The sequence below is a fragment of the Acanthopagrus latus genome, chromosome 17 (assembly GCF_904848185.1).
Source record: "Acanthopagrus latus isolate v.2019 chromosome 17, fAcaLat1.1, whole genome shotgun sequence".
Classification (NCBI taxonomy): domain Eukaryota; kingdom Metazoa; phylum Chordata; class Actinopteri; order Spariformes; family Sparidae; genus Acanthopagrus; species Acanthopagrus latus.
Window position 1 is genome coordinate 18867244 of NC_051055.1, and position 15292 is coordinate 18882535.

General features: G+C 40.3%; 3 protein-coding genes across 4 annotated transcripts in view; 1 reads left to right on the forward strand and 2 right to left on the reverse strand.

Annotated features, from left to right (window-relative positions):
* Positions 1–24: 24 nt before the first annotated feature.
* Positions 25–9151, reverse strand: rnf115 (ring finger protein 115). Its single transcript, XM_037073129.1, has 9 exons — positions 8880–9151; positions 6219–6277; positions 5936–5990; positions 5445–5725; positions 5193–5261; positions 4043–4115; positions 3858–3951; positions 2887–3002; positions 25–1158 (listed from the first exon to the last, which is right to left on the reverse strand). Exons 1-9 carry the CDS (start codon positions 9033–9035, stop codon positions 1039–1041), a joined length of 1023 nt encoding a protein of 340 aa, XP_036929024.1. The 5' UTR covers positions 9036–9151; the 3' UTR covers positions 25–1038.
* Positions 9052–14670, forward strand: polr3c (polymerase (RNA) III (DNA directed) polypeptide C). The gene is made up of 13 exons (XM_037073119.1): positions 9052–9190; positions 11082–11228; positions 11431–11695; positions 11784–12094; positions 12226–12330; positions 12426–12599; positions 12691–12742; positions 12855–12915; positions 12997–13147; positions 13669–13770; positions 13870–13919; positions 14041–14190; positions 14273–14670. The coding sequence occupies exons 2-13, from the start codon at positions 11082–11084 to the stop codon at positions 14349–14351; spliced, it is 1647 nt and encodes a 548-aa protein (XP_036929014.1). The 5' UTR covers positions 9052–9190; the 3' UTR covers positions 14352–14670.
* The window catches only part of itga10 (integrin, alpha 10), a 30452-nt gene continuing 29700 nt past the window's right edge, over positions 14541–15292 (reverse strand). For both annotated transcript variants that reach the window (XM_037073113.1, XM_037073114.1), the window contains exon 30: positions 14541–15287. In XM_037073113.1, coding sequence (XP_036929008.1) covers positions 15234–15287 — 54 coding nt within the window. In that variant the 3' untranslated portion in view covers positions 14541–15233. The remainder of the gene's footprint in view (positions 15288–15292) is intronic.

Sequence of the window (15292 nt, forward strand, 5' to 3'; positions counted from 1 at the left end):
GGGGGTATAAAATGACACCTTGGACAGTTTTTTTGTCAATTTATTAATACATCATAGACATTTTTTTCATATATATAATATACAGTTTGATAACCAGATATTTCACATTTGTGTCTCCATTCTCAATGTTTTTTTTTCCTTTGCAAACCATAAGTTGTTGGACTAAAATTATTTACATCAAAAACAAAAGTGATAAAAATGTGAAACAAAAGACATTGACAAAGGAGTAAAATGACAGAAGGATGCCATCTGTTTATAATATATACACCAGGAGGAGAATTTTTAAATCCAAAGCATTTCATAATGGGACAAGCTCTTTAATTTTTTCTAATTTCATTCCCATACTGGTATGACATTTAATTTTTTCAGATGCATTACAGTCCCTTGTTTTCATTTGATGTCACAGCTTCCATTTGTGGTGCGACCCAGAATCCAATCATGATCTTCCTGACAGTCTCAACAAAAAGAAAAATTAAACGTTACACCCTTCATGAACACAACATTTATTGCAGGGGTATACTGTAGGTGTTCATGTTGCCAGGTCCAGTCCCTGTAAATGCCAAGAGTGAAAGTAACCAGGGCTCAGTTGCAGGATCTAGCTAGTTTTCAGATGAGTAACAAGGGAATGGTGTATGATATAAAGTCTGGCATTTCCTCACAATAGTGTAGCGCAGCAGTGCATTTCAAGAAAGTTGGGGGAGGAGTTTGCTTGAGGGGGGGAAATGGAGAAGACACGGGCTTGATCATCATCTATCGAGGCTGGTTTGTCATTAGGCAGAAAAAAAAAAAGAAGAAGAAGGGAGATCTTGCAGTGATCTCGAGTGACTGTTAAGACGTCTGTATGGGTTTCTGCATACATGGTTGAGGAGAAAAGGCATTAAAATAGAAAATAAAAAATACAAAAAAAAAATATCAGACTGAGATGATTATGACTGCAACAGAGATGGAAAAGAGGAAAAGTGAGAAGCGTTTTTCATCTTCTCGGTGTGTTGCTGGATGTAGGCGAGGAGAACCGAAGGGATGACACAGGTGGGTGTCTCAGAAGGACCATCTCTCCTGTGTGCGGGGGTCCATGGAGAGGGAGGGGGACTCTGATGGGGGCTGGCTGCTGCGGTCTTCTCCGTTCAAACTCTTCCTACACACTGGACATGTGTCGTGCTGTGTGGCCACAGAGTAGAACAAAGATAACATTAGCTTTGGGCAGTTTTTAGTGCATTTCACATGCTGCTCTGGCTGTTCTTCGTTTTGTATTGCTGTGATCTTTCTGTCTGGTCACTCAAATATATCTCATGTGAAATGACTATGGAGCAGGGCAACTTCAGTCTGGGTAAATCTTGGATAATCTTGCATTTAACATTTAGTAACGTAGTAAGACTGGTGGCATTCGATACTTTTCTTTTTGCAAACAAATCGAGTCAACTGATCCAACAAGTGTTTCCTGTGCAGTCGAAGCCTGATACAGATGTTTTTCTCCCACTGCTGCCCAAAAACTTGAGATCCCATCAGTGAGCCATTAGATAACATGCTCCCTCATTATAATAAACAAGGGAACTGTTTCCCTGTCAACCCAACGTACATGGCAAATACTAAATAGTAACTTGACTTCATTTTCATAGCACTTTTCTATCTTTAAGAAGTATGTGACGGCTAGAAAATGTTGCTGTTTATGCAGTAGAAAGATAAAAATGTTTAAAATTGAGTACATTAGAAAATGTTTTTGAGAACATTTAAGGTGAGAAATAGACAGTGCAGCAACATAATCTTAGTTTGCATTTGATCAGCAGCCTATTTTTACAGTTTGATCCAAGTTGAATGAGACAAGCCTCTTAATAAGCAGCCCTAGAAGCAGCAAAAGTCCAACAGATGATGCCAGAAAATGAGCAGGAAGCATTGGGTACATTCAGCTTGGAGGTTTGCTGTTGTTCATTTGCATACACTACCCACTTTGTAATAACACAATCTGGTTGAAAACTGGCAAAGCTTCTCTTTAACAGACAAATCACTTCACGAGCCTGTCATTCATGTATTGACACACACACAGACATACACAAGGCACAGGCCTGCCAGTCGGGGGCAACTTAAGGTCCAGTTTTTTGTCCAAGAACACATCGACATTTCCACAGAAGGAGCCAGGGATCAGACCAACAACCCGAAAATTTGTGGACGGCTTGCTCTGTCTTCTGAGCCACAGCTGGCACCCTAGTACACCAAATGAATCCCCCTAAAATGCACCATTTATTCCTGTTTACATCATTTTGCCAATTATTTAGCTTTTTTAATAATACATATTTGTGAGGCATTATTAAAAGATGTATGTCTTCAGTGTCACAGACAGATGACTTTGGACAGATGTACGCATTTTTTCCCCATAGTTTCATGATTTGTTGACAATAATAAAAACGTAGAATACCCCCACATTTACACCTCTTGCTACCCCACAAGTGAGAGAAATATAGATCTACTACAATGTTACAGCAAATGAGATTTCTTGTCACTACTCAACCTCATAAATCGGTCCCTCATCATCAAATGGTAATGTCAAAGGTGTCAGTGTTGATTTTAACCAGTTAAAATAGGTAAGCAGCTGAGCACATGCACTAAACTTTGCAAAAATAGAACTAGGGCAAACAGTCTTACAAACAAGTGGTGCTTTGCTCAGCCGAAAGCATAGAGCAGGTGAAACAATCTGATGTACCCTCTTGTGGTGTAATCCTCTGCCCAGATGTTTCTATGTTGACTACCTGGGAGCCAAAGCATGTGTTCAAATTTCACTCAGGTGGTGATACATTCATGGCTGGCGATATCTCATCTAGAGTGCCAGATGTCGTGAAGTATCCATTTCATGAGTTTATTCTACTGAGTTCAAACTTCTTTGCCGTGACTCACCATTTCCAGCCATGGTACTATACAGTCTGAGTGAAAGAAGTGGTTACAGGGTAGCTGTCTGACTGGCTCTCCCACTGCGAAGTCCTCTTTGCACACCGGACATTCCATACAGCAGTCTGCAGGAGAGAAGATGGAAATATGATTTCTACCATCATGTTTCTATTAATATCTTGTTGTGTCTAGTTAATCCCCTTGATAATGACCTGCTACATTTGATGAGGGGATGTGAATCGGATCATTAGTCCCAAATCGCCTTAGTGGGGTAGTTAAACATTTTAGAAAAGCAACCAAGCATGATTTTAACTAATGATTAAAAACATTAAAACCGAAAGAAATTGAGTAAGGGCACACAGATTGTCATTTGTGACCTTTCAGCAGCCCTGCAAAAGCTGGCCTGCGTAACTAACCACACAGTTACAGCTGAGTGGCAAAATAGGACAGTGCATACAGAAGAGGAAGTCAAGAAGAACAGATCCGCAAGAGGACTTAGAAGAAAAACAGGGGATGTGAAAGACTGACGAGCAGAAACACGTCACCTGAAAGCAATTCACAGAACAAATCTCTGGTTTTCGGAAGGGTTAATGGGCATTTCATCCCAAACAGACACAGTTGCACAATCTCCTTTTGGCAGGCAGCAAACGCATATAAACAAGTTATTTTTTTTCATGCTGTATCTCAGGGCAGCAGTGACTTCTAAACAAGTAAGCATGTGCTTGTATAATAACAGGTTTGTGTTTAAATCACTACTTTAGATACTAAGTACTTGGTAACAGATTCACAGATAGCTGGTCTGACTCAAGGTGTGTATTTACAGTAGCTGATTGTCTAAATACAGTAATTTCATACAGAGGATCAGACTAATAGCTTCAATGTGCCCCTGAGCAATATTGCAATTTGTACTTCAGGGACATGACAAGAGACAAGACATGGAGAGATCACATGAGGTGATGTGGAAACAAAGAGCAACTGACCTGCTTGTTCCTGAGAGATATTGACCGTTGGGAGAGAAGAGATCTTCTCTTTCTCTGCTGGAGGAGGTCCTGTGTTCTCCAACTGACCTAGTAACTACACACATACACACTTGTAAAGTTCAGAGAAATCGAAAAGGGTTTCATAAACTTTGAGAGCAGTTCTATCAGGTTCTATCTTGGTTTACCTGTGTTATCACGGCGTCTAACCCTCCCTGTCCCCAAGCGTAATCCCCTGGATTAGAGTGCAGCATCCCTGTCCTGACAGAGACACAAAAAAGTGTTCTCATCAATGTATTTTCATGCACATTTGGATGAAACTCATCAGAAAACGTTGATGGAAATGTAAATTTTAAACTGAGAAAAAAAGGAAACGTTTTAACACTCCTTTGAATTGTTTTTTGCATTTTTAGAAAAATAGTTCCTGTGTCTTGAGGGACTTTAAAACATATTTTTAAAATATTTTCGGACGTAGCAAACATATAACTGTTTCTGCTCCAAAACAGAAGAAACAAAAAATAAAGGCAGATTTAACATTCGCCTCATTGCACCACAGAACCAACGTAGCCTTTCACATTGCGTTTTCTATGTTGTTTTTTGTTGCTGTTTGAGGTTTGACTGGTGCTCTCTTTTACATCCCTTACTTCTGCAATGGTATCATAGTTTTCTGACAGGAGAATTGGTGCCGCCCAATGAACCATTTGCTCATCTTCACATAACAGTAGTGAATGCAAACAAGCTGTCGTTAGCATTTTTCTTTTGACAATTTTCTCGAAATTAGAGGCCAAATTTTTTGCAACATTTAGATGGATATGTGGCTACATATAAAAGCTGGACGATATGCAATTAAAATATTATTGCGATATTTTAAAGCTGTATCACAGTACACAATAAATATCTATAGATTTTTAAATCTCCTCAAAAGCACTTCATAAATCAATAATTAAGAAATTATTGTTAGGATGACTAGCTTTACATTCTCAAAATAATAACACAATGAGATTTTTGATAAATAATCATCAGTAGCATGCATGTAATGACTGAGTGGGTAAGAACAAATATTAGAACAAGTAGAAGAGTTTAGTAAATGACATCACTTTACTGTAATGTAGCCTTTAAAACCTTGAAAAGACAACACTTATGTTGTATCATCATATAACAAGATCCAAAATATATCAGAGAGGATATATAGCCCATATCACAAATAATATAACGATATAGCACTGAAATGTCACCCAGCTCTTTTAGAGACAGTAAAATTGGATGTGAAATAGCAATGAACCCCCACATTCCACCGAGCACATCTAACGCTGTGACGCTGCTGTAGTGTCATCTTACCATGAGAGGGGAGGTGAGCCAGGGACTCCGGAGTTGGCAAAGAGGCCGGTAAGAAACTGTTGTACAATCCTGTGACACAGAGAGAAAATATAAAACAGTTAATGTCACTGCCAAAAATAAGAACACTTAGGATGGTAAGAGCGTAAACAGCGCCTTCATTATTATTCGCGGGAGTATGCAAAGTTGAGAAAAGAGCCAAGAAGACGGCAAGGAAGACAGAGGAGGTGGAGGCTGAGCTGGTCAGTTACTCACCCCTCCACAGCAGGTGAGCGGTCCGGCCTACTGCTGCCTCTGGACCGGTATCTCCTCTGGCTGTGCAGGCGAGGGGGGCGTCCTGGTCCCCAGTGGTCCCCAGCTCCTAGTAGACCCCCCATAGGTCCCCCTAGGCCTGCTGGGACTGACCCCCCGATTGGTCCCCCTCCCAAACCCCCCAGGTCACTGAGACCCCCCAAACGGCCTCCGGGGAGCCGAGGTTCTGAGTCGGGTGTGTCGCCGTCTGTAAATGGCCGCTCCAGTAACAACAGGTGCCATAGCTTCAGGGAGAGGGGAGGAGACAGGTTAGGGTTTGGTGAAAGAGGAATTGAGGACAGAAAGTGGAATTGAAGATAGGAAAGCAGCACAATGGGAAAAGAGGGAAAGCAACAGAAAAGTGAAAGATGAGAGAAGAAAAATTTAATCAAAAGTCATAAATGATTCCAGTCAATCCTCTTTTGCTCCCCAAAATCTCTCAGAGCAGCTCGTACCTCTGCAAAGTGTGTGGCTGTGTCATCTATCCCATTAGCGCCACCCTCTAGGAGACTGAGGGAAAATGCGCACAAGGGGACAAAAGACACGATATTAGCAACATCTAACAAACACTATACAGGACACATGCTAGTCTGGAACAAAACTGGAGGGTGAGACTACAATCTGACACTGCAACATGTGTGATCTTGAACACAAGCAAGAGAAAACGTCAGACAGCTTTTATTCCAGACTAACTCTAATGTTCTGTGGAGATGTGAGGTAGATTAATATGTCTCTTACCTGGAGTCTTCTGTTACTTCCTCGATGAACCCTGAATCACATCTTGGACAGATGTATTCCTGGAAAGAGTCACCACGTAAGGTATGTTAGAACAACTGCATTCAAATGTCTTAGAAGCCACAGTGACGCATCCAAATGTCATCTTTTATCTGGCCAACAGTCCACAACCCAAAAAATATTCAGCTGACAATAATAAAAAGCAAAAAAAGCAGCAAGGGGCAAAAGAAATCTTTTGAATTTCTATTTTTCAGACACAATGCTGACTGGTTTGTTCTACAACAAAACACTTTGTCTTTGCGAGGATCATATCAGTCAAATTTCTATGAGGCCAGTGTTTTATGAATGTAGCCCAGGAGGTAGAGCTGGTCTGCCAACCACACCTAAAGCGTGCAGTGTTTTAGAAACCACCTCCACAGAATGAGGAAGGCGTTACAGTTTACAGTTTATACAGCTGGATCATATGTAAGGCAGGGTTTGTCAACTATGGGAACAGGAGTGAAGTGGGGTCATTTAATTTACAGATTAGAGCGGTATGCTTATTTTATAACATGTTGATGAAAATAGGTCAAAAACATTGATTTTTCTATTACATAATATATTCATATCATTGCTCAGTACAAAGAAAGAGCAATGCTCAATCTCACATGATTAATTAGTACCCTCTTTTAGCTTAGTTTACAAAAATAAGTTTGGGAATCTAAAACCAGGGTGATGGTCACAATTGGTTGAGAAATCCTGCAGTAATCAAAACGTCTTTGAGTGAGCTGTGAGTCATTTTCTTATTCAAAGATTTTCACATCTGTGTATTAATAAATATCTGATTGAGAGGTCGTCCTTGGGATAGACTGTAGTAGTGTGGGGTGACATAACCCCGGGTGTTGTAGTCACTTGGCTCAGTGAAGATGACATGCCACAGGTCTGAGTGTGTCTGAGACAAGCATGCTAGATTAGAGTCAGTGACAGAGCAGGCTTGAATTACCCTGAACCATACCATAAAAAAAGGATTCAGCTGACAAGATAATATAGTGGACTGACAATGACACAATCACTGCTAATAGGCAAGAGACAATGCTATACACACCCAGTTGCCAGTGTATTAGGTATATTTTGTCCACATAATTTATATCAATCATGCTTATACTAATGAAAAAGATGTTTTCATTATTTTCATTTCCAGTTACTCACTCCATTTAACATATCATTTAATTCAAAGTCAAAATGCCCATCACAGTTTCCTAAAATACAACAGGAAACCTGTAAATAGCTTGTTTTGTCCATTGATAATACGTTTACAATCAGAGGACCAGCAACCACTGATATTTGGTAGAAGAAATAATTACAATGTTGATTTATCTGCCAACATTCTTACATACGTAAATATAATATGTACATAAAACATATATTATTTTGCAATGATCCCTCGAATCCGATTATCAAACAATTACATTAAGATTCAGATGTAATGGAGACATATCATTTTACAATTTAACAATAAACTTTCTTGTCCAAAATGACATCAGGGCACTGAAAAGACAGACTTCACTGGGAATGTAATATTTATAAATCACTCCCAGCACCTTCTTCTGAATTATATTCTGTAAAAAGAAAGTTTTTATATCTGCACATATTGGACACCATGTGTGCCGATACCAGGCCAATATCAGCCAATAATATTGGGTGACCGATGTATCAGTCAGGCTCTAATTCAAGATTCTGCAACTAAAATTTCTGTTTAAATACGGGCTTACACAACAAGTTGGTTATCCAAATTGTTAGCGATTAATTTTCTGTTGATCAACTGAATGATTACTCAAATAATTATTCAACTCTACTAGGTTTTACGCAGTATTAATTGACAACACTACAAAACTACAGATTCCAAAATGACAAATAATTTGATTTAACACCTCTTTCAACAAAACCATTAACCTATAACCTTTATGAACCAAGGATTTAGCACAGTGCTGTTGTATTAGACTGGATTAGTTTTAGCTAGATGTACCTAAACTGGCAACTGAGTGTGAATAGGAAATCCTCACAACTGTCTACGATGTAGAAAATATATGTTTAACACGTGCTAAGGTGAGTTAAAGTCTGGTAATAAAAAGTGGGTCATGTCAGGGTTTAACTCTCGCGTTCGACTTTTAAAACTGAAACTAAAAACTAAATGTTTGTGTTCCTGAAATCCCCCAATTCTTCCTACTAATACTTTGTTTTATCAGAAACAAAAACTGAAAACAAACATGACCAACCATCAGACAACTAATGTTAGCACGGTTTATTCAATGAAATGACATGGTAGTAGCACAGACCTTCCTGTCTCAGCTGTTTCTGTTGTTTTGTGCAAAACACAATATCCCCAAGCTGTTAAGCAAAGCGTCAAACACAGAGGTTTGACAAAACTGTCTCAAACATGCCAGCCTAATAAACCTGTCGTCATTTTGCTTTTGCTGTCTGGTTTTGGACGAGACATTTGCGAGTGTCACGAGTTTATTTAGAGAGTTAACAACAACAAACGCCGCTAACTGCTAACACGCTAGCTAGTGTTGAGCTGTAGCGAGCAAGCGAAACAAACGGTATTTCAGAGAAAGGTTGACTTGTCAACTGAATATTTTATAGAAGAGAGTACGATAGATAAAGAAAGAAAAACATCTGCCTTACCGGGAGTTTGGGGTTCACTTCTCCTTTACAACAGTGACAGAAAAACCGATGCGGTGGAACAGCCGCAGCCTCCGCCATCTTCCCCGGACCAGCAGCACAAACACTGACGTCGGTCCTCCACAAACTGAAGACAGCTGTCCGCCTCCAGCCCGGCATGCACCGCGGCACCACTGGGCAAATCCAGGCGAGCCAAGCTAAAGAGCGGAAGTGTTCATGTGTTGACAACGAGAGGCCACATGTGTTTAGTTGCACATCTCTGTGATGCTTAACAGCAAGGAACACCTCTGTCCTGAAACTTCACCGTAGAAAAGGTTAGTGAAAAACAGAAAAGAGGTTGACGTCTCTGGCGACTTACTGCTCAGGTATAAACGTTAGCTTTTAGTTAGCTATGATGTTGAGTTGTACCTGTCTGGTGATAACAAGGTTCACTTGTAGCTTTGCAACACCGAAATAAGCTTACTTTTTAAACAAGCATGTGTAGCCTTCTGTTAATATCGTGACTATGGATGTAGTGAACTAACATTTGTATATCAACGCTGCACCACACAGCGTATTTCAGCATTTTAGCATTGTACCTACGAATACACTTCATCACAAAATATAAGTCGTTAAAGCCATGATTGAACTCATGTTGCTAATTTTTTTTTTCTTGCATTTGAGATGACCAACATCCAGCTGGAAAGTAAGAAGTTAAACTCTGTAGAAGTTCAGGTTTCTCACCCCGAACAAGTCTCTGAACCATGGTTGGTGTCTTAAAGGGAACACTATGTAGTTTTGGTAAAGTTAAAACTCAGAATTTAAATATTTACAATATTAATGAAGTCATAATACCAGTTGAGAAATATTTATTTCTTCCCTAATTGAATAAACAAGCTGTTGTCAGAAGAAAATGAGGTCCCCAGAACACCATTTGAAGCTAGAAATGTGTCGGGTCCGTCAAATATTAAGTAAAACAGTATGAAATTGTGTTGTCCTTTAAGGTCAGTTTTTTTTTAATTCAGTCATGAAAACAAAGAGGTTGTTTTTAGTTTGTTTTTATTTGCCAAAACTACATAGTGCCTCTTTAAAGAGGACAGAATTGATTTAGTATTACACATTCGCAAAGTTGTTAAATACATTTTGACTTAGAAATAGACCAAATCAGAGCACCAGTTCTTTTAATGTAGGTCAAGCTCCAAAATGTGCCAAAACATCTGGTACAAGCTTCTCTAATGTGATGATTTGCTTCAGTTCGGTTGTAAACTGAATATTTTGGGGGTTTGGACGGTTGGTTTGACAAAACCAGACATTTTAAGATATAACCTGGGAGTCTCAAACCCAACAAATGTTATTGTTAAGCTTTATATACTCAAGAAATCTCATTGAGATCATCAGTGGTTGTTTGTTGAATCAGTGATAAAAAAAAAAAATGAGAGCCTTTTTCTGTGACTAGGGATGCTTTTTGAAAGCTTAAACCACATAGATTCTACATGTCTCTACTACATGACTGCAAAGCACATTTCCAAATAATAACATGATTAGTATTTGAATGTTCCACTAATTATGCCTGAATTCCAATGAGTGGTTTCAGTTTCAGGATCCCTGTGCCATTCATGCAGGTTCACTGTCATGGGAACAGTACAGAGCCATTGTTAATCATAAATATTATTAATAACACCTGTAGAAAAACTAATATTGTTACAAAGGATATTCTCTCATTTGATGGTACCTTTTATCAAAAGAAAATTAAAAACTCTCAATGAAGAAGCAAACTAATGCATGTTGGGGATCCCCATATGAGTCCAAAGTAAAGTTTGAATTGTATTGAATCTGTATTTGTTTTTGCAATATCCAGTAATAACATGCAAATTCCTAATTTATGTTTCTTATATAGGAACACGTAGAAGGTGAACACAATGTATTTCACATATAATATAAAAGGCAGCCATCTAAACACTTGCAATCATGACAGTTTGTGGTTTGCTAATGTTTGCAGCGCATGATGAGTGTATTTGTAAATCCTAGTATTCAGTGAACCGTTAGTTGGCAGACTGTGTGGAACTAATTATGTTTTATTCGGTGCTTTGTTAGAACTGGGTGTTTCTACAGTATATTAAAGCACACAGACATGTGTTGATACAGGTGCTTAATATAGGTTGTTGGGAAGCTTTGTTGTTTGACGTGATGTGAGATCTTTCTTCATCTATGTGTTTGTGTGTGCAGATGACTTCCCAGGAGGTGCGTCTGTGTGCTCTCCTGCTGCGGGAACACTTTGGAGAAGTGGTGGAGAAAGTTGGAAGGCACCTGCTCAGAAGTGGAGCACAGAATTTGAGAACCCTCATTCATGAGACTGGCATCTCACTAGACCTGGTACCACTCCTGCGCTTACTGTCTCTACTTCTGCCTTTGAAATATTATAATACATTATGTATTTACCAGTAAATATACTGCTTCTCAGCATTTTCAAGCAGAGTTTATTTGTGCCATTATTTGACTGTTAATCTGTTTTTTGTGGGCTTGCAACGGTTTTCTTGATGCTAAAGCTCCCCTCCCTATTTCTGTCTCAACGTAGGTGAAGAAATCCCTGTGTGTGCTCGTGCAGCATAGCATCTGTTTGTTCAGCTCAGGTCGTAAAGGACCTGGGAGCCCCACAGAGTATCGGACCAGCTGCGATCGGATTCTACGGATTCTGCGATACCCGCGCTACATCTACACCGCCAAAACCCTGTACGGTGACACTGGAGAGCTGATCATAGAGGAGTTACTACAGAGAGGGGACATGACAATGAGCAGCACGGTCAAGACAGTGGCTGACCGCCTCACGCAGAACATGGAGGGTCAGTATCACAGTGTCTTTACCAGTCAGCGACCTCTGTGCCTCCCACTGTTTTGTCAAGGCATGTTTGTATTTGCCGTTGTTTCTAGAGGGTCGCAGCATGGATTACAGCGAAGTGTCTTCCGCCTTCTCCAAACTGGTGGAAACTCATTTTCTTCAGCGATGCCCACCGATGGCGGCAGCAGTAACGAAAAACAGTGCTGCCTCAGCCACTCCAGCTACCCCTGCAACCCCGGGTACTCCTGCTGCCCCCGTGAGCACCACCGTGCCCACACCAGAGAGCTTCCCAGACTGTTACAAGGTGCCTCACGTGACACTCATAGGGAAAGGCAAACGCAGACTGTCCAATGAGGATGGAGAGGACCAAAGGAGTGCAAAGAGGGCTAAAATAGATTCAGAGGTAGGTGTTTGGAGCCCGTTAGTTAGGCTTCTAACAAATTTTCTTCACTTTTAAAACTCCCTGTCTCTTGCATGTGACATATTATCTTTTGTATGACCTTCCATCTCTCTATGTCTGGGTGTTCTGCTCAGACACATGGTGATGAGGGGATTTACTGGCAGGTGAATTTTGAGAGGTTCCATCTCCACTTCAGAGACCAGGCCATCATCAGTGCTGTGGCCAACAAACTGGACCAGGTCAGAGTCACAAATGGATGCTTAAAATATATTATATATAAGGAATAGTCATTGGTTGTTTATGTTTATGTTTATGTTTCGTCTCAATAACTCAGACCAGCAGTGAAATAGTGAGGACGATGCTGAGGATGAGTGAGGTGACGACGTCGCCAACAGCCACCTGCACAAAACCCCTCTCAGCCAATGAGATCTTCAGATCCCTCCCAAGTAGTTACAACATTGCCAGACCCATTTTGGACCAGTATCTCACGCTGCTGGTTGATGACCCGGTATGACATCTGCAATACACGTCCCATTTTCCACTATTCATTTTTACCTACAAGATTTGTTTTGACCCAATTTTTCTTTTCTTTTCCCTAGATGGAGTTTGTGGGGAAGGCTGGGGAAAGTGGAGGAGGGATGTACGTCGTCAGTATCCTTTGCCATTGAGAGTTGTTTTTTATTTTTTCTTGAAAACCAACACACTGTTTAGCTTTTTAATTCATGAAACAAGGCATGGATGCTTTTCTTAACTCACCTCATAGATCTGCACAGAGCTCTGGCCAATCTGGCTCGGGCCACACTTGAGTCTGTAGTACAGGAGAGGTGAGTGCATGTCATATTTAAATGTGTGTGTATACAAGTCGTTGTCCAATCAGCGACTCATCATGCATTTTTTTTCATCAGATTTGGATCCCGGTCCGCGCGCATCTTCCGTCTGCTTCTCAGGAAACGTCACCTGGAGCAGAAGCAGGTGGAGGATTTTGCCATGATCCCAGCCAAAGAGGCTAAAGACATGTTATACACACTGCTTTCACAGAACCTGGTCCAACTGCAGGTACAGAAAGATGCTTTCAAAATTCATCTCTTTGCATTTATTAAGATATTACCCAACTCTGAACTTTTGAACTCTACAGTCTGATTGAATGAAGAGCTTTCAAAACACTCCTCTGCTCAAAGCTGTTGCCAGAAATAATTTTGACAAACATAAGAGGACATGCTGATCGAAGTGATGAATTTAAATATACACAGCAAGTTTCAAGTCTCTTTAGACCAATTTTCTGCTGCCTGGAGAGTAGGAGTAATCCAAAAATATCTGATCCAAAAACCTACTTTGTAAATTATTTGGCACATTTTTTAAAGATAAGTCAATGAGGTGTTTTTAAAAGCGGACCCTCAAGCATTGCGGCCTCATCTTTTATTCTGTGGACAGTTTAATAAAAGTGACCATTTAGCAGTTTCACTGATTATGAGCGCTGCAACAGCCACATTTAGATTGTATGAGTCATCAAATTGGAAGGAGCAACCACATTTGTTGTTCTTTAATCTACCTACTCCTTCTATTTTTGTATTCTGCAGGAAATCCCAAAGACTCCCGACTACGCTCCCTCCCGTACCTTCTATCTTTACACTGTCAACCAACTCCCGACTGCACGAATGCTGCTTCAAAACTGCTACAAGGTAAAATAAAAAAGAGCTTTGGATAGTAGAGGATCACTAATGACATGCTTTTTTGTCTTATGCTGCTTTTGCCGTCACTAATGTCTCATCTCCATGCAGACAGTAGCAAACCTCATAGAACGACGGCTGTTTGAGAGCAAAGAGAGCAAGTGAGTTCAGGTTTTCTGCATCTCTGTTCTTGCAGACCAGATCATCTCACATTTTCCACTTTTGTCTAATGCACACACTGTCACAGATCAGTGGTTGATTAGTCTTCTGTTTGACTGACAGGCGTCTGCTGGAGAAATCCCAGCGAATCGAGGCCATTCTAGCATCTCTGCAGGCCAGTGGGGCCGAGCCTGAGCAGCTGACGGAGGTTGAGGAGATGATCACTGCTCCAGAAAAGCAACAGCTGGAGTCCTTACGCCTTCATATCAACAAGTAAGCGGCACAAAACAAAACTACGCTTTCCTTTTTGATGCTTTTGTCCTCCTATTCTCACTATTATTCTTTTCCCCTGCAGGTTAGATTCAGCAGAGAACCAGGTGGATGAAACCATCTTCCTACTAGAATCATACATCAACTCAACTGTCACAAGCTGAGAGTCACTATAACTCACACATCATAGTTATGCCTTTACTTTTCATGTATGAATGCTGTCCAGTGTGGCTGTTTTTATAGTTGATATGACTAGATTGTTTCATCTGAGAGTGATATAAAACCTGAAATAGATTATTTTGCTTGTTTTTATTGCATAAATCAGTAAATGAATAAACTGAGCACAAGAGTACTTCTTTTCAACAGTTTTAATTTCATTAAAGAACAAACACAAACCTGTAAGACAAACACTGAACAAAGTGATCGTTGGAAATGTAAAACCATAAAGAAATCTGTATATTAAATAAAAGCATTGTGGTTTAATACACTTTGTTTTTTTTCTCCTTAGAAATAGAAAAAGATTATTTACATAAGTGCTCCCGACCCTGGAAATAGTGGGTAGTGCATTTCTGTTGGACCCTCAAATGTTCTCTTTGGTCCTGGAGGTCCCTATTGACTCTGTGTGTTGAGTCAAATCCCAGGGCTGCGATCAAATAGTCTCTTTTTAAGAAGCATCCTGACTGAGTGAAATACAGAGTGAAACCTGAAATAAGTGGCAGCAATATTAAGTGCTGGCTGAATCCTCCTAATGCTAAGAAAGGTGCTTCGGTGCTTCCTTTCTCATCTCATTTAGCATTTGATACACTGGACTATCCTTAAGGAAAGGAAATATAGCAATGCTGGACCACAATTCCTCCCTCTTTCCTTACGTATCTTTCTTCACATCTTTCCTTGACCATCACACTTTCCTTTGAGGTCAAGGAAAACCGTTGAAGAAAAGACAGAATGGAGGGTTTTTGACTATTTGACCGCAGCCCAGGACTAACTCTGCACCTGGTAGTCGTCATGGTGAATGACTGTTGTCATCATGGCTGCAAAAGTTTGGCTCAGTCCTCATGGTTCTCATCCTCTCCTCTCTGTTTGCGTGTGAAGAAACCCAGCTGAC

Coding starts and splice junctions, on each gene's coding strand:
- rnf115 (XM_037073129.1), bottom strand. CDS start 9,035: ATGCCGGGCTGGAGGCGGACAGCTGTCTTCAGTTTGTGGAGGACCGAC. Junction 6,278..8,879: donor AAGTGAACCCCAAACTCCCG/GTAAGGCAGATG, acceptor GACTCTTTCCAG/GAATACATCTGTCCAAGATG. Junction 3,003..3,857: donor TATCTCTCAGGAACAAGCAG/GTCAGTTGCTCT, acceptor TCTCTCCTGCAG/ACTGCTGTATGGAATGTCCG.
- polr3c (XM_037073119.1), top strand. CDS start 11,082: ATGACTTCCCAGGAGGTGCGTCTGTGTGCTCTCCTGCTGCGGGAACAC. Junction 13,771..13,869: donor TGCTTCAAAACTGCTACAAG/GTAAAATAAAAA, acceptor ATCTCCATGCAG/ACAGTAGCAAACCTCATAGA. Junction 13,920..14,040: donor TTTGAGAGCAAAGAGAGCAA/GTGAGTTCAGGT, acceptor TTTGACTGACAG/GCGTCTGCTGGAGAAATCCC.